Source organism: Lethenteron reissneri, chromosome 4 (assembly GCF_015708825.2).
Source record: "Lethenteron reissneri isolate LAM-NWPU_2019-01 chromosome 4, ASM1570882v1, whole genome shotgun sequence".
Lineage (NCBI taxonomy): Eukaryota > Metazoa > Chordata > Hyperoartia > Petromyzontiformes > Petromyzontidae > Lethenteron > Lethenteron reissneri.
Genome location: NC_083782.1, coordinates 357,867 through 383,634, shown reverse-complemented (window position 1 = coordinate 383,634; position 25,768 = coordinate 357,867). Strand labels below are relative to the sequence as shown.

Sequence of the window (25,768 nt, the reverse complement as noted above, 5' to 3'; positions counted from 1 at the left end):
TCGCCTTAACACGGCTGTCCGAGCTTTCGCTCTAAAATTCTCATCTTGACCAGTTCGCAAAATGGACCATACCATTATCGCAATGCCCTTCATGAGGGGTGTTTCATGGCACAAACCATTCCCCCGTTGTACATGAGGGGTATTGTATCGGTTCACCCGTTCTGCACTCATATCAACAGAATATTTATAATAACTCTGATATTACATTTCACTGTGTAACACCGGGAGTGGGGGGAGATCTCGCCCCAATCCTTCCAGCGGTGCTCACGGCCCCTGCGTGGCAGTAGGGGGCGCCCTGTCTCATTCCCTCACGAGACAGAGACCCCCCCTTATAGATTTGAAGCTTTCGTGACTGCAAGGATTCATATTCTTAGGTTTTTTCGGTAAAGTCACGTAGGTAAAAATTAAAATTAATAAAAGTAAAATAAAAATCACGACGTTTCGGAGGCAACACAAGCCTCCGTCTTCAGGTGGAACAGTCACAGCACGATAGCTGTATCAAGTGAGAAATTCCAAGAAAACCGTATTTTTATATATACTGGTTGAGGGTGGGAGGAGCCAAGGTAGGCCCTGAATATTATTTTCGTGAGGTTCGGTGCGGCTGAAGCCGCTGTTAGGAAAGAGAGTTGTGTAAACTAGGTGCGGATGATGTAAAGGTGCGTGTAAAAGGGGACTGATTTAGCATAACAAAAAGGCTCAGAATATGAACGCCCCTTATAGCCTGAGCAGTCTTGGGGACAGTGCTGTTAGCGAGCACCGATGAAGGCCGACACGGAGGCCAGCACCACACCCGCCCACCTTTGTCTCCCCACTGGTGATGTTTACACACCCTCGGGGAGCCTCAGGACCGGTTCAGATAACCGGCACTGATATTGGCCGTGAGCAGGAATCGAACTCTGATTGTGGGGCTCTTAGCGCAGCGCGCTCACCACTGCACCATCACTCGTGCAAACCACTGCTCCCCACACATAGTCACAACAACAACAACCGCCATTCGCCACTAAGTGGCGGTGACGTCACCACGACGCTTGTGCCAGGCCAAGTGCACCTTGAGGCCACGTGAAGTGTCGAACGCCCGCTGGTAGGTCATGGGGCAGACTCAGGTGCCACGGGTCGACTGACCGAGATGACCAAGATAACTGGCTGATGCACCACCTGTGCCCTTTACTGTGCCAACTTGCTGTGCTTTAGCCACCCGGCGCTCCGCTCATTGTTGTGAGCGTCGCTCCTCCGCCCTCCGTTGTTGGAGGGCGACTGCCTCCAACTGCCCAGTAGCGTCCTTCACGAGCCTCCTCCACTGAGGCCGATCTTGACACACACGCTCATACTCTGAGACACGCTGCTATGGAATTGTTTGTTGAATGGCTTGCCAGACTTATATATTTTTACTCCCAGAGTTGGACTTGAGCCATATGAAGCGCAAACGTGAGAGTAATGCGACAGACTCGTTAATCACATCCCAGTCTGTGTGAGTCTTGGAGTCTCTGTGCGAGGCTATGGGTCTCTCGTTTGATTATTTGGTGACCGGCCTGAGACCATCAATGCGCTGCACTTGAGACCCGGGTTCCGAAACCCGGATTCGAACCCAGGCCCTTTGAGCCCCGAGCCGCCCAGCGCCTGCGCCGTGCGCGCTGAACCCGCGAGGTGGAGCGGGTCGTGGCGGGGTCGCCGGAGAGACGCCGCCAAAGTCTCCACGTCTCCCACGCGTCGTCGTCCCCCCCTCCGCTATCCCCGCAACGAATATCAACTCCTCCCCCGCCACACGCGCGCCACTGGTATAGTCCCAATAGCGCATTGCGTCAAACGGAGCATCGGCAGCGTCGCGGGTTAGACCATCTTGTCTGAAGGCGCGGTTTGGGGGGGGGGGGCGAGAGGAAATGACTTGCGGGAGCCGACTGCGGCCGTTGTTTAGGAGGCTGCGCACGTCGTGGTCGCCCCCCCCCCCCGCCCAATTGGAGGTTCGTGGCTGCCCCCCCCCCACCCACGGCCGGGGTGGCCGCGTCCTCCCGGCCTCACCGCCGCTGCTGCCGCCGCCGTCTCTGTGCGCAATGGAGTGGCTGTGCAGGGCGTGGAAGCGGGGGTCACGCTGCCGGCGGTGTGGCACGGCGGACCGTACATCGTGCCGTATGCACCGTAGAAACAGAAACCTGGGTTGGTCCTCCACTTAGGTCCACTTAGCCTGAAATAAAGCACCTGACCTACTGCAGTGAGTCACCACTGTCAGTACGGAGGAGGGAGGGAAGGGAGGCGGGTGGTTCTGGGGCTTGGGGCCGAGAGTCTGTGGAGCTCACGAGGGGTTCCGTGGAGTTCCCAAGGAGTGCGTGTGCAGAATAGGGAGCGGTGGCGCAGTGGTTAGCGCTGCAATGCGCTAAGAACTTGGCGACCCGATTTCAATTCCCACTCGCGACCAATAACAAGTGGTGAATATATAACCAGTCCTGGGCCACCCCATCAATCAACTCGGCCTCAATCGAGTGCCTCTTGTGATGCGTTGAACATCAGCATTGGGAGACGAAGGCAGCTTGGCGTTGGCCACTCGTCCACGTGTCTGCCGACCTTCGTAGGTGCTCGCTAACAGCACTTGCCCCAAAAGTCTGTTGAAGGCTAAATGGGGGGGATCTTTGTTTTTGTACAGAACGTGAGAGAGTTGGTGTCGGTGGTGGGCACAGTCAGCAAAGGCTGCCCTCCGCTGCCCTCCGCTGCTCGGTGTGATCCCTGGCCACATCACTGGTAGACTCTCAACATCTCAATGTGGCAGGACCCTCATGATAAAGACTCTTTGGACTTGGGAGTGGCTTTTCTGGGTAAATAAGTAATGAAAATATGACACGTAAAGTATTCGCAGCTACTATGATGAATAATAGATTTTTTTGGGGTTGGGCCACTTAACTATATGGCCAAATGTCTTGTCGTGTAACCCTCCACCACCCGAAAGAGTGAAACAAATTCAATCGTCGCGTGTACGAGCATTTCACAATGCGCCAATCATTCTTGTTCGGCCTCTCTCACCATGGCAATTAGAGACACGGCTTGTCGCTTGAAACTCGCAGTCCCTGATTTCCAGTCCTGGATCTCGTCCTGAAGATGCTTGGCGCATTTTCAATTGCTGCTAGATCCGGTTTGTTGTGAGAATTGTCCCTGTAACGTTCTTACCCGCCCCGACTTGACATCTGAGCTTCATCGCTCATTGGAGCCCTCCAGTATAAATAAATATTCTTACTCTGAAAGAATAATCATGATTTTACTCGATTTACTGTGGTTGTTTCAGGTGGTGGGAGGGTCTTAAGACACACATTTTTTGCCAGATCAGTAAGTGGCCTCACCCAAGACTGTGTTCAGCGGTGTGGATCATGGCCCTCCTGTGCGTTCTCGTAGAGACAAGGCATCGTGACTCACTCTCCCGCGTGATCCATGGGGAGATTCGATTCCCAGTCTCAACGCCGCGGTGTTCATAGCGCCTACAGCAGCTGCAGGTTTATGTGGGAAGCAATTAGTACGAGAATACAAGTTTTGCAAATAGAAATTAATTGATTCTTGGTGCACGTCATTTTATGCGCGTATTGTGAGCATAATACTAATAATACGATCAATGATTTCCCCAGCAAAGCCACACGGAGTGTGGCGACTTTTTCTGGAAGGCCTTGCTATATTGGGATGCTTGGAACAACATCGATGACATTGTGTTTGTGTGTATTTAGCCGCTGGAGATGGGGCGAGGATGGCGAGAACCGAAACCGCAGAGGAAACCCATTGCATAATGTGGGAGAACAAACTCCACACAGGAAGGAACCCGAGTCAGGCATCGAACCCCAAGGGTCTTCTTGTTGTGAGGCACAAGTATGACCACTGCGCCACCACCCTGCCGGAATGTCGTGTGCCTACTCAGGTCAAACGAGTAGCGTTTGTGGTGGTGCGGCCAACCTCAGTTTGGATCTCGCAAGACAAAGGTGGCGGCGAAAGAGGTGACGAGGCGTACATAGCGGATCCTCATGTCCTGAAACGTGCAGACACTGGGAGAGACGGGGCAGAGTCACGGAGAGAGGCAGGGACATGGAGAACACAAGACAGGGTCACAGAGACAGAGCGTGACTGAGAGACGGCACAAAGACAGAGATCTCCCGTGTCGCCTTCACAGACTGTTAGTAGAGAACTATTGTCAGCCGCGTCGTGTGTCCAGTTCACCGTCCGGTGACTCTCATCTCGGCCGTCACAGGCATTCGTGCGCCAGCAGCACCAGCGTCCCGTGTCAGTGCGTGAGTTTCGCCGGTGGCGAGAGCGCCTTCACACCACCGAGGGGGGTCGCATTAGGGTCTGGCTGTGCGCCGGACGCTCCAACGTTCTCGGTAGCGCCATGCATCGTGTGGCGCGTGCGGAGTGCGACCATGCCGTCCTGCACACGGTCGCCACCAGCCGATGTTTTCAGTGTTCGATAACCGCCACTCTCGATAACCCTTCTAATGTGCAAGGACGCTGCCATTGGCTTGTCGAGTTTTAACCCCTAGACTAAAACTCATTTCTAGATTGAAAACGAATTTCTTTAAAACTGCTTTTTGTGTTTAGTTTGTTGTCCTTTTCCCACACCTCCGATTAGCATGGTTGGCTATGTATGGTGCGAAAGAAGTTCAACATACTTGCATAATACCATAATCACTGCAGCACGTCATCAGCAGACGTGGTCAGTGCAGTGATGTGGCCCAGCGGCAGCGCGCCCGCTGCTTGTTGCAGAGTTTTGTGGCTGCCGCTTTTTTGCAGATGTTCGTGGGTTTTAATCCAGCAGCCGCCCTGGCGAATACTACGGTGTGTGTTAATCGTAGTAATGTTACGCGAATGATGTCAGATCTGTGGACGTCATTCATAAGAGTATGCCATCGTGTGCCAGTTTCAAAGGCCAAATGTGCCAAGTTAAAAAAGTTACACCGCATATTAATCAATTGTGATTACACACGGAAGCAATCATCACCCTGAACTGGCAGACCAATGCCCCAGTTGACCCATCTGGTCTCTTTTGAGTTCTCACCTGTTCAAACAAAACATCTCTGAAACTTGAGTCCACTGCTCTTGCCATTCTTCGCAGTCCTGTGCTCCCACAGTGTATCTTGCTCCTACACGTGGGCCGTTCTCATCGCCCCCATCTCCACCGTGGTTGTCCCTGAATACCACACATGTCCCTCCGTCACCGATCTCATCCATCAGCCAGCGGCCCTTCCTGTGACGTGGCTGCCCCACGGCCAGATAACGTTACTTCTCTGATTTGTGTTTAATCTCCAATCCGTGTTCATCTTCCCTGCCTCACGTGTGCAAAGCACAAAGACTCGTAGAGAAAGAGCAGCCTGACATTGATGGCATTAAACAGGGCTGCAGGGTGGCCACGCGGAAGCCCTTGGGTTCGATTCCCGCCTCGGGCGCACTCTGCGTGGAATTTGAACGTCCTCCCCCTCCTCTCTGCATGGGCTTCCCTCCAGGTTCTCCGGCTTCCTCCCATTGCTCGACAGAACACTGTGTAACTGGCATTGGCCAAACATACAGATGCTGACAAATGATCTGCAAATCACTCAATGGGGATCACACGCGGCAGCAGCAGCAACGTCGCTCCTTCTGCAAAACAGAATGTTATTGACTCGGTGAGGCTTTCCTGAGTAAACAATCTTAATAATAATAGCATACAACTCAGTAGGGATTGGCTGTTTCTGTTGGTTTCACGGTACGATGATTGCCCTCCACGGTGCCTGCGTATCCCTGCACATGGCTGCATGCTCTGACAGACCAAAGCGAACGTTGATCACTGCAGCGGAAGGTTGCACGGTGAGAGCGCATAGGGCAGGGAAACCTTCACGGAGGGACACGCGATGGTTGTCACACCGGTGTTCAGAATCAATCGCCGCTTTCCAAAGTCAGGAACCCGGTGGAATATTCATTGTCCAGTATATTGATTTAAATTGACCGATTTTAGAAACTTGCCCCATTTGTTTTGACTGCCGCATCGGAATCTTGAATCCAGTGGTGCTGCTGACCATCCACCGCTGTGGCGGCTTCCTTCGGTTCTCGGTTAACAATCTGCACACATTGTGGTTTAATGCCGAGGGCATTTCTATACGTGCGTCAAAACTGTTAACCCAGGTTTTGTACCGATTGTTTTATATTTTTTTCCCGTTATTTACTGGTGACGTGAAACAAAATATCTTAACCACCAGGTCCATATCCATGCTGCTACGAAACGCTGAAGAGTGAAACCTTAAACGCGTCTCGAGTTCGTGTGTAACAGCAGAACCCGCCAAGTGCCACCGAGCTGCCCCCACCACGAGTAGCGTGGAGGAGGAGGCTCTGTGTCAACCCTGCACAGAGATCCCACCAAGGGTGACGCAACTCAACGGCTTGGAAACCCCACACCAAACCTCCAACTCGACACCTCCGTCAATAATACTATGCCATTATAATGCGAAACTGTACAATATGCGACGTTTCGGGCAATGGCCCCTTGTTAATGGTGTTAATGTGCTCTTAAGAAGTGCCATTGCCTAAAACGTCGCCCAGTATATGTATGTTTTTGCATTTTAAGGCTACAGTGTTTTTGACGAACGTTGAGTTGTGTTGTTAATTGCGTACCAACGCGACAGCAGCGTGTCAAATTGAACGTGTGTTTGTTTCTCTAGATCAGACGGGGGGGGGAGAAGACGACGAAGCGCCGGTGTGCAGGACTCCTTGGGCGTGGGTCAGCTCTGATGTTTGTGCCGATAGCCGATGGCGCGCAGGGTTCCCAGAGTTCAAGCTTTGTGTTTCACCCACTCCGCATCGTTCGCTTGGTTCCTGGAGCGAGCGTTTTTTTTCCAGGTGGTGGTGTTTCACAGCAGCTTGGTCATCAGCAAAAACAACAAAAACTTGTGTTTGTAATGCGCCCACAGCGATAACCGTGTCTCGGCGTAGACACACATCGGAGGACGGCAGAATGAGAGCAAGCGAGTAAGAGACGGAGAGACAGGAAGCAACTCGTTCACTTGAATCGCCCACCCACTCACTCAACCACCGACTTGACTATAACCCAATCACTCAAACACTCATCCACTCGCCCACCCACTCACTCAACCACCGACTTGACTAACCCACTCACTCAACCACTCATCCACTCGCCCACCCATTCACTCACTCACTTAACCACTGACCTATTTACCCATTCACCCACCTATTTACTCATTCACCCACCAATTCACTTACCAACTGACCCACTCACCCACTCACTCAACCACCGACTTGACTAACCCACTCACTCACTCAACCACTCATCCACTGGCCCACCCATTCACTCACTCACTTAACCACTCACCTATTTACCCATTCACCCACCAATTTACCCATTCACCCCCCAATTCACTTACCAACTGACCCACTCACCCACTCACTCAACCACCGACTTGACTAACCCACTCACTCATCCACTCGCCCACCCATTCACTCACTCACTTAACCACTCACCTATTTACCTATTCACCCACCAATTTACCCATTCACCCCCCAATTCACTTACCAACTGACCCACTCACCCACTCACTCAACCACCGACTTGACTAACCCACTCACTCATCCACTCATCCACTCGCCCACCCATTCACTCACTCACTTAACCACTCACCTATTTACCCATTCACCCACCAATTTACCCATTCACCCCATAATTCACTTACCAACTGACCCACTCACCCACTCACTCAAGGGAAGGAAGGAAAGGAAGCACTAGAGGGGGTTGTTAATCCACGGGGCTAGGGGTAGGAGGTGCTGAGCAGAGCTAAAGAGAAAGGAGGAACAGAGTTCCAGTTGGGGTGGGGGGGGGGTTAGTGACTAGAGGAGTGTGGGTAACTACAGGCGTGGGTGTTCACTAAACACACGTGACCCAGCACTCGTCTGTACTCATCACGTACGGCGGCTGCTGCTGAGCGCAGGTAGCGTCAGTGTGGATGCAGGCCACAGAAGGTAGAGGCTCAGCCCTGCAATTGCATGCCCACACCATTGCTGCCAGAAGAGCCTCTAATTGAGCGAACTCTACAGGATATTTGGTGTACTCTTCCACGTTCACCAGATGTGAGTGAGTGAATAGGTAGGTGCATTGGTGGGTCCGGCAAAAACAACCCCGTACCTCCTCGGTGGTGCTAGACCGCAACGCTGTGGTGGCTATGAGCAATGCCATGGAGGAAAAGCCAATTCCAATCGGTTGTTCCCCTTATAGCACTCGTAGCCACCACAGCGGCCAATTGGGGCTCTGAAAAATATCTCAGTCAGCTTGTACCAGAGCCTTCACGGGGACAGGCGTCTATGACGGCTCCTGGCCAAACCCCACTTGGCAGAGCCAGGAGACTGAATCCTTACCCTCGGGGTTCTTCCATAAATGGCAAAAAAAATCTACTGCGAGTGGCCATGTAGAATGTTCCAATGCTCACTGCGGAGAAAAGGCTGCCACTCCTCTGTAGGAAGCTGGATCGGAACTGCCTGAATCTCTGCGGTATTCAGGAGGTCCGGTGGGCTGGCTCTGGCTCCAGGAGACTGCCAAACAACAGGGAGTGGCTCTTCTTCTCAACAAAAGAATGAATGTGGGCTCGTGGCAGTGAGGTGAGGGAAGCTGTAATTTCCAGGCTACTGGAGGCTTGACTCCCCATCAACGGGAGGCGAGGAATGGTGGTGGTTGCTTATGCCTCCACCGAAGATGAACAATCAGTGGAGGGATGCAGGCAGGGCCGATGAGCCGGATGCCTTCTATGACCTGTTACAGGTGCGAGCTAAAGTGGCCTCTCGGGATAGAGTAATCCTGTTGGGTGACGTTATTGCTGATGCTGACACCTAGGCTGGAGTGATTGTAAAGCATGGGCCAGATCGGCTCAATTGAATGGTAGGAGGCTGCTCGACTCCTGTGCAGCCATGGCCTTGTAATTACCAACATGCTGTTCTGGCAACGGCGCATCCACACAACCTCATGATGCACACCGGGTCCATGCAAGAACATCTGCTGATGTCGAGGGGAAATGGGAGAGGTTCAGGACTGCGGCTCATGCAGCTGCAATATCTGCGTTGGGTATGCGGTCCAAACCTCCCAAGAGAGGCTGGCTGATGGAGGTGTTCTGGCTGGCTGAGAAAAAGCAACAGTCCCACTCCGACCATTTACAGCATCACACGTCAGAGAATGAGGAGGCTTTACTGCAGCCTTCACTCGGAGGTTTGGAGAGCAGTACAGCGCTGCAAGAATAGGTGATGGTCACAAGTTGCTGACGAGATGGAATCTGGCTCAATAGCCTGCAATCACAAATCCCTCTTAAATTCCATTAAAAAGTAACTTGCAGCGCCACACCTATCGCCATCCGTAGGGGAAAGAAAGGTGATCCAATCTCTGACCCTCAGGAACAGATTTGCAGGTTTGCTGAACAATTCTGTGAGATCTTGGGGTAGGGCAAATCCTTCATCCCAGGAAACATCATAGGGCAAAGTGGGGATGACCCTGTTGAGGCTGCGGTGCCTTAAATAATGGAAGAAGTCATCGCCCCCTGTGAGTAGCTGGCTGAGGTGTCATCTATTGAGGAAGTACGAAAGGAGATCCAGAGTCTGAGATGAGGGAAAAGCGCCAGGCAGACATGATCTTCCAAGCGAACTGCTAGGGAGGGTGGCGTTTGTGTGCAGACTGCCCTATGTGACATCATTATCACAGTCTAGACCACTGGATGGGTTCCGCAGGATTGGAAAGATGCCCTGGTTGTCCCCCTCTTTCATAAGGTGGACTGCACAGAACTACAACGGCATGTCTCCCTCAGTGTGCTGGGAAAGGTCCTAGCAAGGATTATGCAACATTACCTTGCCAGGCACGTTGAAGAGAGGCTTGCGGAGTCTCAATGTGGCTTCAGACCGGAGCGGTCCTGCACAGACGCCATATTCTCTGTGTTTCTGCTACAGCAGAGGTCTAGGGAATTCCAACTGGACCTACATTTCAGTTTTATTGACCTGGTCAAGGCCTATGATAATCATCAATAGGCCTGGGCTCTGGGTTCTTCATGCTTCCAGAGTCTCTGACTCACAATCATTAAGGACCTTCATGATGGTGGGCAGGCCTGGGTAAAGCTACGTGGGAGTCCGAGCCATTCCCTGTTCACCTTGGGGGTGTAACAGGGATGTCCTTTATGTAACATCTTTTTAACATCTTTTTCAACCACATAGTTCGAGAAGCCTTCCATAGCTGTACCAGAGGAATTTCCGTCTGGTACAGATACATCGGAAGACTGATTGATGTTGGGATATGGTTGAGGGATGGCTCCCTATTGGTCAGCCATGTTATGTATGATCTGGTGATTGCTGCTCACTCAGAGAAGGAGTTGCAGGCACTGCTGCTTGACCTGGAGCGTTCTACTAAGAGATGAGGCCTTACCATCAGCCCCTCCAAAATTAAGCACCTGCCCTGGGTATTTTGTGTCATCAAACACTCCACCCCCTCAACTCCCCATTCGTGATGGGGCAGTTATGGAGTGGAGATCTCCATACCTGAGCAGTGTGCTTATGACCAGCCCTGGTTTGACAGCAGAGGTCTCTCTCCGAATCAGTCAAGCAGCTTTATATTTTGATCGGCTGTGTAATGCTGTGTGGAAGATACCTGATCTGTCACTCCACACAAAGCTTCTCGGCCACAGTCATGCCCTCCCTTCTCTATGCTTGCGAAACGTGGATCTCCAAAATCGAACATGTTCGCCGATTAGAAATATTCAGGCTGGCTTGCCTACGATCTATCCTGGGTTTTACCAAGCTGGATCGTGTGAGGAGCCCACAAATCCTTTAAAGATATAGGATACAGTCCCATCGGTGAGCTCCTTGGCAGACGAGGCTTCGTTAACTGGATCATGTAGCCCGCATACCCAGCCACTGCATGCCCAAATAGCTTTTGTTCGGCCGGAAAGAGGGGGGCGAAAGGGGCTAAACACTGGCTACAGAAGAGATATAATGATGTGAGACTGGTACCAGCGGTGTCAAGACCAGCCTCTGTGGAGGAGCCTCGTGAAGGATGCTACTGGGCAGTTGGAGGCAGTCGACCTCCAACAACGGAGGGAAGAGGACCGATGCTCTCAACAACGAGCAGAGCGTAGGGTGGCTAAAACACAACAAGTTGGCACAGTTAGAGGCATAGGTGGTGAATCTGCCAGTCATCTCAGTCAACCCATGGCATCTGGGTCTGTCCCGTTACCGGCCAGCAGGTGTTCAACACTTTACGTGGCCTTAAAGTGCACATAGCCTGGCACAAGCGCCATGGTGACGTCACCACCACTAAGTGGAAAATAGTGGTTGTTATTGTTGTTGAGTGATTTATGTAATTGGTGCATAATTCTGTTGCAGTGTCTGCAGAGTACAGAGAAACCCCCTCTTATTCGGAATATCCTATTATCTGCACACATCGAATCTTCCTGCTATCCACACATATCTGTAGATGAAAAGTGCTGTCGCTGAGGTGCTGCGTTCATCGCCGCTCATTGCTGAGGTTCAAAGTTATAATCCTGCAGCCACCCTGGTTATAACTGCGGAAGTATTAACCATAAATACACGCCGTCCGCTTGACAGTGGGCGTTAAAGATCGCATGATGTAATTCGAAACGAGTCGGTCTTTGTGTGCTAGCGTCATGGTCCGAATTTGGGACATTGGAAACATTGTAATATAAATGTCAATCATCTCTCCCTTCTGTGGACATTTGGCAGGATCATCCTGAAAAGCAGCCTTGAGACTCGGCGAGGCTCTTCCTAGGTAAACAAGCGGAGTAGTAACTCTTATTATCCACGCAAATACACACACGGGGAAGCTGCCACCGCGCTGGTGCGGTCAGTGTACTGCAATTCTGAGGTCACCGGTTCGATTCCATCAATGGGACAAGTTTCTCAAATCTCCCCTCCCGCCTCTGTCCAGCCAGCAGCCGTGTAAATGGGTGCAGTACAGTCGATCGGCAGGTCACATGGTGCGGTAAAGTGTGGGTATTCCCACCTCTTCCAGCACGTCTGAAACAACGTGGAAGAGTAGGCCAAACATCACTCTAGAGCTCGCTCTGGTGGACGAAGCCCTTCTGCCAGCAGTGGTGTGAACAGGCATTGCAGGGCCTAACCTTTAACTATGATTGGCACACGACTCGTAGATGAAAGGACTAACGTCCGGGTGTGTGAGAGTGGAACATTGAATTGTGTCCTCACATTCCTACGGGCGAGAGAGGAGCTGCTCTCTTCCCCACGGCCACGGCTTCCACACCGACGTGATAACCAAATCACCGGGTGGAGCCTTCGTACCGATGGGGCGCGGAGCCATTAGCTCAACACCCTTTCATCGGCACCGCTGTCGATTCTCTTTTCAGAGCGTTTCATCTCTCGGTCGCAAATCTGTACGAGAGCAGCGTGGTCTTGGTAGCTACCATGAGATATGTAATATCTCCGGAATATAGTTAACTAGGACGTGCGTCTATACAACACAATTTACACACTCAAGTTGCTGCCTAAGGTGGACACGGTAATAATGGCATTGAGTCCCAAGACTCAGTGCGGCTAACATCAATGATATAGTGTGTGTTTAGCTATGGGAGGAAACTGGATTATAACCCAGATGAAACCCAGACTCAACTGCCGAAGAGCATAACAAGCTGCACGCAGAAAGTGACCCGAGTCGGGAATCAAGCCCATGGAATTCTCGCTGTGAGGCAAGAGTGCTATCACTGCGCCTGGCGTCCATCGGACGTGTCCGTGTCGGGGTCGCGCGGTCTCGGGATTGCCGGGGGGGGGATTGGCGGTCGCGTTGCACTGACAGGCGAGAGCGGGTGGATGGGAGTGTGGCGGGCAGGAGGGCTTCCCCGTGCCGAGCTGTCACTGACTGCCTTCCGCCTGTTCCGAGGGCGGCTGCTGGTGCTGCCGATGCATCCAGCCACTCCACACTCATCAGCAGCATCGTTTTTAGAAGGTAGCAGTCGGAAGGGTTGCGAGTTCAAATCCTGGTTTGGTTCTTGACTCAGCCCATCATCATCACCACTACATGGGGCGGTACTCGTTTATCGGAGACGGCTGCCCGGGAACACAACGAGTGCCTCCCACCCCAATATCGATTATGCTCAGAATGATCACGCACGCATTAACACACACACCCATTAACACACACACGCGCACCCATTAACACACACGCGCGCACCCATTAACACACGCATTAACACGCACGCATTAACACACGCACGCATTAACACACGCACGCATTAACACGCACGCACTCATGCACATTCCCCCATACGCAAACGCATTCCCACACGCACACACGCACAACAAGCACAAGACAAAGGTCCCCTGTGTAGCCTTACACAAACTATTGGGGCAAGTGCCGTTAACGAGCAACTATGAAGGCCGGCCACGGCACACGAGGGGGTGGGTGGCCAGCACCACGCCCGGCCGCCTTTGTCTCCCCAGTGTCGATGTTTACTCACTGCACCAGGTACTCATTTGAGGCTGAGTCGAACTAGGTTAAGCCTAGGACGGGTTCAGATAATTATCGTCACCGGTGTTGGCCGTGAACGGGAATCTTAACTCGCGTGGCCGGGCCCGTGTGACCGCGCACACTCACTGACACACACACACTCACTGACACACACACTGACACACACACACTCACTGACACACACACTGACACACACACTGACACACACACACTGGCACACGCACGCTGACACACACACTGACACACACACACTGACACACACACACTGACACACATCCATTCACGCTCGCACAGACAAGCTGGCTCACTCATGCACACGCTCACACACGCTCGCACAGACCCACACGCTATCACTCCTACCCCATACACGCGCACACTGGCACACGCTCACACGAAATCACACACGTTTACACTCGCACTCACACACATACCGCTCACACACAGACACACGCTGACACACGCACCCACACACACTCACTGACAGGCACAGACACACTGACACACACACAGACACACGCTCACACACACTGAGAGACACACACTGACATACGCACCCACACACACTCACTGACAGGCACACACAGACACACTGACACACACACTGACACACACACAGACAAACACACACTGACACACACACTCACACAGACACACACACACAGACACACACTGACACACACACGGGCCTCGCACGCGCGCGCAGAGCACGCACGCGCCCGTGCACATCGCGCGCGACATCGTCTGCTGCATCATCCCCCACCACCACCATCATCACCACCACCATCCCCCACCACCACCATCACCACCATCATCATCACCACCACCATCCCCCACCACCACCGTCCCCGGGAGCGAGCGCTGTCAATGGCCATGGCCGCGGCATTGACCGCGGGAGGCGGCGGTGCGGGAGGGACGCGGCAGAGCGGCGGCGGCGGCGCTGGCGGCGGCGTGGGGGGGGCGGGGGTGGCGGTGGTGGCGTGGCCGGGAGATCGCGCCCTGCGGCCGGCCTAACGCCCCCCGCCAGGGACGGAGCCGGCGCCTCTTCTTCTCCTTCTTCTTCTTCCTCTTCGCCGGAGGAGGAGGAGGGGGGAGGCGAGGGCCATGAAGAGGGAGGACTTGAGAATGATGAGCGAGAGCCATTTTCCCTACCGGCGTCACTCGTGGATATGGTGAGGCCTCCTCTCCCTCCTCGCTCGCTCCCTCTGCGCGTAGCCACCACCAACAGCACACTCGGTACACACAGTACACACACACAGCACACACAGTACACACACACAGTATACACAGTACACTTACACAACACACAGTACACACAGTACACTCACACAGAACACAGTACACTCACACAGCACACACACAGTACACCCACAGCACACACAATACACTGACAGTACACACAGTACACCCACACAGTACACTCGGTACACACACACAGTACACTCACACAGTACACTCACACAGTACACACACACAGTACACTCAGTACACACAGCATACTCACACAGTACACACAGAACACTCACTCAGTACACACAGTACACTCGGTACACACGCACAGTACACAGTACACTCACGCAGCACACAGTACACTCACGCAGCACACACAGTACACAGTACACTCACACAGTACACACAGCACACTCAGTACTCACACTCACACAGTACACACAGTACTCACACAGCACACACAGTACACATACACAACACAGTACACACACAGTACACTCACACAGTACACAGTACACTTACACAGCACAAACATGTACACTTCCACAACACACAGTACACACACAGCACACTCAGTACACACACAGTACACTCACACAGTACACTCACAGTACACACTCACAGTACACACACACAGTACACTCACACTGCACACACAGTACACTCACACAGTACACTGTACTGTGTGAGTTACTCTACTGTACTGTGTCACTTGGGCAGTGCGAGTTACTCTACTGTACTGTGTCACTTGTACAGTGCGAGTTACTCCACTGTACTGTCACTTGTACAGTGTGAGTTGCGCTACTGTACTGTGTCACTTGTACTGTGTGAGTTACTCTACTGTACTGTGTCACTTGTACAGTGCGAGTTAATCTACTGTACTGTGACACTTGTACAGTGCGAGTTGCTCTACTGTGCTGTGACTCTTGTACAGTGCGAGTTGCTCTACTGTGCTGTGACACTTGTACAGTGCGAGTTGCTCTACTGTACTGTCACTTGTACAGTGCGAGTTACTCTACTGTGCTGTGTCACTTGTACAGTGTGAGTTACTGTACTGTCACTTGTACAGTGCGAGTTACTCTACTGTACTGTGTCACTTGTACAGTGTGAGTTACTCTATTGTACTGTGTACATACTGCATGGCACAAGTGTGGTGTGAGTCTTGCTACTGCTACACTCTCGTGTGCTTGCTGTGGGTGAGTGTTGGACCCCGTGCCAAGGTGGAGGGGGGCATGGGGAGCATGGGAAGGATGAGGGCTGCCGAGTGAGAGACCCGGGGGTGTGCGCTTCGCTCTCGCAGCGGCTCGCTCCCCCGTCTCGTCTGCCGTAGGCGGCTTCGTCGTGGTCATTTCTCCAGCAAGCGGTGGCATCCTCACCCGTACTTAGCACCTATCTTCCTGCAGCCAGCACAACTCATAATTCACTTTGCGGGGCTAGGCCACGGTCGTCTGGGCCAAACGTGTGTCTTCTCGGTTGGTGGACGGTCTTAATTATGTAAATTTGGTGCAGATCATTGCGAGGCATAACCCAGAATCAATGATGGCTCACGGCTGTTGATGGCCGTCATCGTCACACACTGGTCCGTGATGTGGCTGATGCAGAGCTTGCGTTGACCTGTGCCTGTGTATTTGGACGATTGTGGGGCGGGCGGTGGCGCAGCGGTTAGCGCGCTTGTTCGATTCCCGCTCACGGTGTTGAAACATCGCCACTGGAGAGACAAAGGCGGTCGGGTGGTGCTGGCCACCAACCCATCCACCCCCTCGTGTGCCGTGCCGACTTCCACAGATGCTCGCTCGCTAACAGCGCTTGCCCCAAGAGTCTGATGAAGCGATACACGTGGGATCTTTGTCTTGGACGATTGCAGTCATCGCCCATTACTCACAACAATGTTGAGCATCGTGTGAGTGGCGCTGTGAAGACGCGTGGTCTCTGTGTGTGTGTGGCTTCATTGGCCTGTCACTCATAGCGAGGTGAGAGGTTTGTGGGGATCCGGGAAGGGAAGATCTGGGGGGGGGGGTGGGGGTCTTGTGTCTGTGTGAAGAGTTCTCCATCTCCTCTGCTTGACCTCTACCACCATCGCAAGCTACCTGCCGACTGGACTGTGGTGAACTCCATTTATACTGCTGGGTGCGGGGGAGGATGAATGAAACTGGTGACCTTAGCATTCCGTGTCCAGCGTGCTGCTGACCATTAACACCACTGTGGCAGCTACCTTCAGCTCTCATTTAAACGTGTAAAACCTATGTTTAGTGCTCGAGACATTTATCTATGATCAGAAAAACCGGTTTGTACCATGTTTATGGTTATGCAAATATTCGGTGATGGTGTTTCTGCTGCCTTGGCAGTGGTGCACAAGCACAACAACAGACATCTACACATTCATCTTTAACATTGGTCTTAGAAGGACACGTAATTATAATCGGTGACGTTAAGGCAATGGCCCTTCTAATGACTACTAATAGCCGTCCCTCCTGTGCCCGGCGCAAGAGGACTCTGCACCTGGCCTGCGAGCGGCATCGGCCTGCCAGCAGGGGGCGATGATTATTGCTATGTGTGTAACATCAATTGGGTAATTTGGGGTCTTTCTGACGAACTCAACTCAGCGAGAAAACGAAAACACAACGAATAAGAACAAATGGGGCCTGCGTAATGGGAAAGACCCCCTTAGGGCTCAGGCGTTCATGACAACTTCGTGCATGAGCATATCCATCTCTCCACATCAGCAAAAGTGTTTCACAACCCATCAACAGCACGGCCTTAAGATCACTTACAGTGTGTCATCAGCAGAGTCAGTCTTTCTTGAACCAATAGTTGGTGAACTGACAGATGTTTATAGGCAAAGGACTCTTTATTTAAGGTGTGGGGGTCTCATTTCGATGCAAAATTATACAGAATACAAACGTCACTATAATCATCAGCATCGTTGTGGAGAATATAAATCGCTAAATAGATTATGTATATCCTCCTCCGCTCTGGAGATTCGTATATAATGAAGGAGACATTGTCTGCTTATTATTTATATTCTCCACACAGATGCTTGTGATCGTTTTGCGAGAGGCAGGCGGGTCTGTCCCGCAGAGGAGGGGGGGCAGTCTTGAGATGTACAGATTTATAAATAGAGCCCCCCCCCCCCCCCACGGAAATACAACACTCCCTCAATGTATTGTCTGGTGAATATTAATACAATACCAATTGTCAAGGTCTACATGAGGAGGGGGGGGGGGATTTCCTCAATCGCCCCCCACTTTGTCCTGCCACCACAAACTGTTTTATTAATGTTACCAGCTAAGGCCCACTGAGCTATATCGATCCTTTTCAGAAGCGACCTGGCCATCACTATTGATAGCTCAACGTCGTGGCGTATCACGTGGAAATACTCTAAACGCATGTTTCTAAATGTAGGAGGGAACAACCAGAGGACGTGGAGAAGAATCCACGCAACCACGGGGAGAACACACAAACTCCAGCTATACAGCAGGTGTCAGGCTCGGGATGAAACCAACCACCTCCTGTATACCAGGCGAGGTTGTGAGCATCATGCCACCGTGGCGCCCTGTATTGCGAGAGAGAACCTGTGTGTCTGGGTCGTTGTGTTTGTGGTGCTGCTGGGGTGTGTGTAGACGTGTGTTGATCTTGACTGTGAGACACCACCTCTGCAGAAGTGTCGTCATGCAGCAGCACTGCGTGATGGTAGCACGCCAGGCAGCGTCACTGCGTGAGTGTGAGAGAGGTGTGAATGTGTGCGAGGGGAATTTGTGTGTGTGACGGAGAGTTTGCAAAGATGTAAGAGTGTGTTAGAGAGAGAGAGTTTGTGTGTTTGTGGGGAGCGATGGCGGCGCTGTTGGCGCGTTGCGCTATGAACCCGGCGGCCCGAGTTCGATTCCAGCTTACGGCCAACACCGGTGACGATTTTCTGCACCGGTCCTGGGCCTCCCCTAGATTGGCTCAGCCTCAAATGAGTACCTGGTGTGGTGTGTAAACATCACCACTGAGGAGACAAAGGCGGCCGGGCGTGGTGTTGACCACCAACCCCCTCGTGTGCCTTGCCGGCCTTCATACGTGATCGCTTACAGCACTTGCCCCAACACTCTGTTCAGGCTATATGGGGAATATTTGTCTTTGTTGTGTGTTTGGGAATTTGCAAAGGTGCGAGTGTGTTAGAGTATGTGTGTTGTCAGTCATATCAGTCAGTTCACCCATGGAACTTGGGTCTGTCCCGTGATCTCCTGCAGGTAGCGAGCCTTGCACTCTTCACGTGACCTCAACGTGCACCTAGCCTGTCACAAGCGCTGTGTTGACGTCACCTCCACTTCGTGGCGAATGGCAGCTGTTGTTGTTATTGGTGTGTGTATGTATGTGGAGAGTTGGCGTGTGAAGGTTTGTGTGTGCGTGTGACTATGTCCGCCATGCTCTCGAGTATTGTGGCTCAGCAGGTCATCATAGCAATAAATTGTACGCACTTTGACGATCAAAAGATAAGACCTTAATGAAGAGTGACAGTTAAATTGTTTTGTTAATAGGATATTACCAAATAAAGCAGAACAAAATTGTTAAATGCCACGTTAATTTAGCACTGTTATGACTAATACCAGCAAGCAACGGGCAGCTGTGATTGCGTTATTCCAGGTAACATAACTCACCTGTGCCTACATTCGGGCATGTCTCCGTGGTTTGGGATATGGACAGGTGCTGAGCAGGGGGTTGGTGTTCAACTGCGCGCTTCCAACCCAGTGGGGAGGTGGGGGGACGTGTCCGTCACCAGCTGCAGCAGCTGAGTCGCTTGGCAGATGTGGTGGCTTCTGTGGATCATTCGTCACCAGTTCTCTGGAAGAGGCATTGCAGCTTTTGGCAGCTTTTGGCTCAGAGCCTAGGCAAAGCATCGGCCCAATTCCCAAACGAGCCCAATGGCAGTGGTCAGCGGTGAGGCGCGAGCGCGTTGGTTGTGGGTGGCACCGCGATGTGCGAGTGTGATGGGGTGGATGATGATGGTGGTGGTGGTGGTGGCGGCGGCGGTAGATGATGTGTGTTTGTGTTGTCTCGAGGCTAGTGCAGGGGGTTGTGGGATTATGGTGAGGACACGCATTGCGGTTGTGTGGCCGGTTTATGATGGACGGCTAAACCGCTTCGGGAGAGTAGAAGACAATTTATTTTGCAATAAGGAAGTTCACCTTCACACATCTGCCTGTCCACATAAAAAAAAAACAGATTATATCTGGTGATGCTGCTGCTATGTTGGCAGGGGTGCACAAGCACAGTGAATAAAACCCTCAACACGTTTGTCAATAACACTGTGTGCCCTTACAAGGAATCATATAAGGTGACGTTTCAGGCAATGGCCCTTCTGCATAGAACATTTACATTTTTTGACAATGTAAATGATAAATAAAATAATTAAATATTGTTTTTTACCCATTGGCCACACGGAATTCTGGGAGTGCATAATGTCAGCTGTATTGGTTGAACACAAGGGAACTCTGGGCCGGTTTCCATATTGAGTGTCTCATCAGCAGACTCAGGCTTGCTTATTGATAACATGGGTGCTGCCACAAAAGTAATGTCTGTGTTACGGGTAATGCAGTTGGACTTTAAAACAATAATCTTCTAACTGAACGTCTGTGCATGTTTAAAGTTCTGGGAATGTAATGGCAGGAACGGGGAAGCAACTTGAAGGTGGGAATGGATTTTGTCAGGAACGCGGTTGTAGGTGCCCCAGGGAAGAGGTGGTTGCAGTTGGCTGGGTTGGAGGTTGGGTAGTTACTGCCTGGCAGTGGTGGCTACGCACGCGGCCTGTAATACAGCAGTGTGGAGGCAGCGAGAGTCGGTGGATCGCACAGACGTTGCAAAACTCTGTTCCCGTGGGCGTCGAGGAGATGCTGTATGCTGGCTCTCCAGAAGGCAGCACAGCAGACTGGGCTTCTCCTTTTCCATGTATAGGGGATCGAGTGTTGCCATCTCGCACGCGTGGGATTGGTCCGGGTGCTCCGTTTTATTTGTTTAAATATTATTCGTCTTTTTTTATGCAATTAGTGTTTTCCACTCCCACGCCTCTTGAAGTCATCACGCGGTACCCTCCACCTCACCTGTGCTGCGTGACGTCATCAACCTCTCTCCCCATCACGCCCGTGTCTTGTGACGTCACCCCCTCTTACCAATTCACCGGAATCTCGCGTGACATCATACCCCATTCTGCTCCAACTCACCAGTGTCGCGTGACATCATTTCACCTCTCCTCACCACCTTATACATCTCGTGACGTCATCAACGCCTCCTCAGAACCAAATTCTTGCACGACATCATCCCTCTCCACCTCACCGGTGTCGCGTGACGCCATTACCCAGTCTCCTCAGCTCCCCGGCATCTCTTTGACGTTATCGCACCCCTCCACCTCACCACCGCAAGTCTCGCGACATCATAACCCCTGTTTGCCCCTTCCGCGTCCTGTGGCGTCATTTCCCCCCTCTCTTCCTCACAGCCTCACCCCAAAATGTTGTGACGTCGGTACTTCTCTCCCCAACAGCCCAGCAGTGTCTCTGAGATCATCGGCTCCTCTCCACCTCGGCACAATCAACCCCTTCCCTCCGCCTCGCGTAACCCCCACCGAGACCGAACCGGTTTTTATTATCCCACCCGCCCCCCCCCCCCGTGTGTTACAGACAGACAGACAAGTGTATTATTATTTATTATTTGGAGAAAAGAGATGGGCATCAGAGTGGGCACTCAGACTTTGAGGGCCAGAGCAAAGAGCTGAAGGAAGCCAAGCGGCCGGGTTCCGTCGGGACAGACCCTGGAGGTGTCCTGGCGGCTTAACCCCGTCACGGCACCTGGCAGCAGGAAGCCAACACGAGGAGTGGTGGTTTTGGCCGTGTTGGCCGTGATGACCTCTTAACCTTGAATGTTGACTTTAAACGTGCAACAGTTGATGTGCTCTCATATTCATTGCCCAGTGGTGCATATGCATCGCGTAAACATATGTGCAGGTACATTATTCTTGCGCTTGTTTACCAAGCTTGTTTTAGCTGTGGGAAGAATCTGGAGAACCAGGAGGAAACCCATGCAGAACAGGGGAATAACATAGACACGCCACACAGATAGGCGCCTAAATTGGGAATCAAACCCAGGCCCTACTTGCTGTGACGCGCGTTGACACTGCGCTGCACGTGCAGAGCTTTTATGCAGTGGAGCGCAGTGATCGCAGTGATTCAGGGTGGCTTCTTATGCTGTTGTGCATAACACGCGAGCAATTGGTCTCCGAAACTATTCTGGGTGTCCTTCGTCACTTCGCCCTGAGATGAAAGAGCGGAAGAGGATGTCGTCGTGGTGAAATCACGAGGCACGTGTGGTTCTGACCACCACCCCCCGGTGTGTGCTGCGTTAGCCTCAGCCAGGGTCAAGAGGTCATCTTGGCTAAAGCCGTTGGTGTCGTGACTTCGACTTCACGTCCACTTGTTCACCTTGATCACCCCCACCTCCATCCGACTTGCAGTTTTACTGTTCGATCAGCAGCCCTGTCCACCAGCCGCTTGCAGCAGTGACGCGACCCAGCGGTGTAGTGCGTTCGCCGCTTGTTGCAGAGTTTCACCGTTCGAATCTGCCCGACCTCCATGGTTATTAATGCTGCTTGTCTTAAAAATTCCCAGTGGAAGTTAAACATCCCATAAGATAATTCGAAAAGAGGAGGCCATTGTGGGCTGGCGTCACGATGAAAATTTGCCAAATTTAAAAAACATCTGCAAATTACTCAATTGCGATTACAGACAGCAGCAATCATCTCTCCCTACTGTGATACTACTTGACACTGTCTGTGAAACATAGCGGCGCCTTCCATCGTGATGATAGCCATGTGACTTGAGAATGATAGCACGAATACTAAAAGTGGTAAACTATTTTACAATGACCCGTCCACACCCACTCTCATCTTAGTTTTATAAAGTTTTATCAAATACTGAAGCTTACATATGGTGCTATTGGAACTTGATGAAATTACAGTCGTATAAAAAAAAATTGTAAACCATTTTTATTTTACCCGGTAAGGCCTACTGAGATATACAGCTCTTTTTAGAAGCGACCTGTCCACAAATGATAGCTCAATGAAGTAGCTTATCATGCGGAAATGTATAGCAGCCATGTAATATAAACGCATGGTCTAAATGTGGAGGGACCCGGAGAAAGAATCCACGCAACCATGGGGAGAACACGCAAACACCAACATGCAGGCGTCAGAGTCGCGATCGAACCCACAATCTCCGGTATACCAAGCGAGGAAGTTAACATCTCACCACCAACTTTATCAACCAAGACGGCCCCTTGAACTGATAAAGATAGTGCCACCGGAGCTGTAGTTACACAGAGCAGCTCCTCTATCACAGCGTTTCTGCCCAGAGTGTGTACTTGTATATTGCTTACATTACTCGATTTGCCTGCAGTGCAGAGGCATTTTTTATCATTAACATTACACTTGTTTACCCAGGAAAGCCTCACTGAGTCTCAATGATCCACATTTTCATAGGAGGGGAGGGCGTTGTCACCGTTGTGTGTAATCCCAGTCGAATAACTTGAAGGTAATTGTTCAGCATTGGGATGTTGTGACCAATCCCGGTGACATTCTATGGTTATTTTAGCTATGGGAGGAAACCATAGGACCCTTAGCCCATGCAGAACAGGGGGGAAAACGTGCAAACTCCACAAAGAAAGGACACCAGTCACAAATTGAACCCGGGCCCTTTCTAGCTGTGATGCGCGAGTTGTACCACTGCGCCACCCCCGCTTGCCAGAAAAAAACATTTTAAAAACTGGACTTTGCATCCACAACTCGCAACTCTATTTCGACGTTGCGTTGTTGCACATGTGGATTGCACTCTGATTAATCTGGACCGAGGACGCACACAGGAAGCCATGTGGTTATCGTAAGGGGCAGTCCTTCCGCACCACGAGTCGGTTCATGAGAGGCCTGCATTGAAATGTTGGCCAAAGTCTTTAATGGGTGGGTGGCATGAGGAGGAAACCGGAGAACCTGGGGAAAACCATACGTAGGCAACCGTGCTAATCCGAGGTGTGGGGTGGTATATACACACATGTATACTTGAAATATATACAGGTAGTCCTCTACTTACGATGGAGATGCGTTACGACGACCCCATCGTAAGTCGAAGATGGCCTAGCCTACCCAGGAGTCTTAAAGAATGGTGATAATTTAGCAAAACAGAGCAATTTACAGTACCGTACTGTATAAACTATATACTGTATGTATTTATTAATTACAATACTGTATTGCACAGTAAAATTTAGAGTAAAAAACAAGGTAAATTCTTAGCCTACCTATATGAACTGCAATTTAATAGAAAGTTTTTTCAGGAAACAATCCTATCTGCTATAAAAAAAAACTTTTAACATGCATTGAACGTATCGTATCGTGGTAACCATAAAATGAAATCGCTAAAGCTACGTATCATACATGCATTGAACGTATCGTAACGTATCATATTGTACTGTACTCACTAAGATTCTGTCCGTCGTCTGCACACTTGAACGATGTTAGGTTGTTGATGGCCACATTAACTTAGTTGTCCGAAGAGGAGGATGGCGATGATGAAGTACAGCATCGTACCTCATACGCCGCTGCGTTTGCCTGCCGCGCGAAATGTAAAATATTTTACAATTTTGTCGTATCGCTATCGCCATCGTAAGATCGAAATATCGTAAGTCGGGCCATCGTAACTCGGGGACTACCTTTATACAGTGCGATCATGTCCAGGCCCTGGTGGTCACCCATCCAAGTACTAACCCATCCAAGTACTAACCAGCCTCGACGCTCCTTAGCTTCTGAGTTCCAATGAGTTTGGGCACCTTTATGGTGAATTGGTGTTCACTTTTTTAGGTGCGAAGATGGTGTTGGTTTGGGATGGTTTAGGATTTTAAAGGGAAATATTGTATCCTTTTTGTATAATTTACATGACGGAATATATTTACAGGGCAGTATGTGTATTTACACGGGAGTTTCTATTTATTCACACAGTGGTGTTTCTGTATACTGGTCTGTGGGCTCACAAGAGTGACTCGTTGCTACGTTGCCCATTTTTTTGCAGTAAGCGAGCACAAGTGATGTCACTTCTCTTTTCAGAATAATCCAAAACAATCTATTTTACCCGCCTTGTCCGAAAGTTCGTGTCTAGGCCTGATCTTCGGCTATTTTGCATTATTCTGATAATCATCTGCTGGAAGTTTCTACTAATGAACAGCAATGGGTTGATGAACAGCTTGTTATATAAGTGACCGATTTCCCCCCCCCCTCCTCGTCACTGCCCATGGCTATCAGGCCGCTGTTGGTGCGAAGCTGCCTGTGTGGCCGTGTCACCGAGCCCCCACCTGGTGCCGGGCTGGCTCCGCGAGGTGTCAGCGATGCGACCAAGTAGGGTCTCAGGTCTCTGCTAACTCAAGTACATTAATACTGTATCAGTTACTTGATCCCTACCCTGCCTCTTCCAAACATTTACAGGCAAGCCCCATTGAAAATAGCAATCATATATAGCAGCCCGCGCATTGGACGCGTCCGTCTGTCCAACTCTCAATCTGTCCAGCCAGCCAGCAAAACTTGTGTTCAATATAGCACTTACTACTGTAATGAGCCAAGAATGTCTGTGTGTCCCGCGCGCGACGTCACTCCACGTCGGCCAGCCCCCCTCATCTATGCTCATGAACAGGTGACGCCCTCAACATGGACCCCCCCTCATGAATAATCATGAGTGGGTGACGTCACTCTGCATGTAGCACCCCACCCTCAATAATCATGAGTAGGTGACGTCACTCCACATCGAACAGCCCCCTCATTAATAATCATGAAGAGGTGACGTCTTTCAAATGGACACCCCATTCATTAATATTAATTAGCGGGTGACGTCACTCCACATGGCGTCAACTTACAGCCCTCACTACAAAGGCGTCACGCGATTTCCGTAACGCTGTTGAGACATAGAAGTAAAAAGGACGTCGTGATGAACAATGGATTATAACCTTTAAATAAAATAAGTCTGTGTCACCGCGGCCTTATAAATTGCACACGAATTGATGCAATGAATATCA

At 51.2% G+C, this 25,768-nt stretch overlaps 1 protein-coding gene across 1 annotated transcript in view; it reads left to right on the top strand.

Moving 5' to 3' along the window:
- Positions 1-13,771: 13,771 nt before the first annotated feature.
- Positions 13,772-25,768, top strand: part of LOC133350807 (cAMP-specific 3',5'-cyclic phosphodiesterase 4D-like) — a 51,384-nt gene continuing 39,387 nt past the window's right edge. The window contains exon 1 of the mRNA XM_061565559.1: positions 13,772-14,634. Within this exon, the coding sequence (XP_061421543.1) occupies positions 14,567-14,634 (68 nt within the window). The 5' untranslated portion in view covers positions 13,772-14,566. The remainder of the gene's footprint in view (positions 14,635-25,768) is intronic.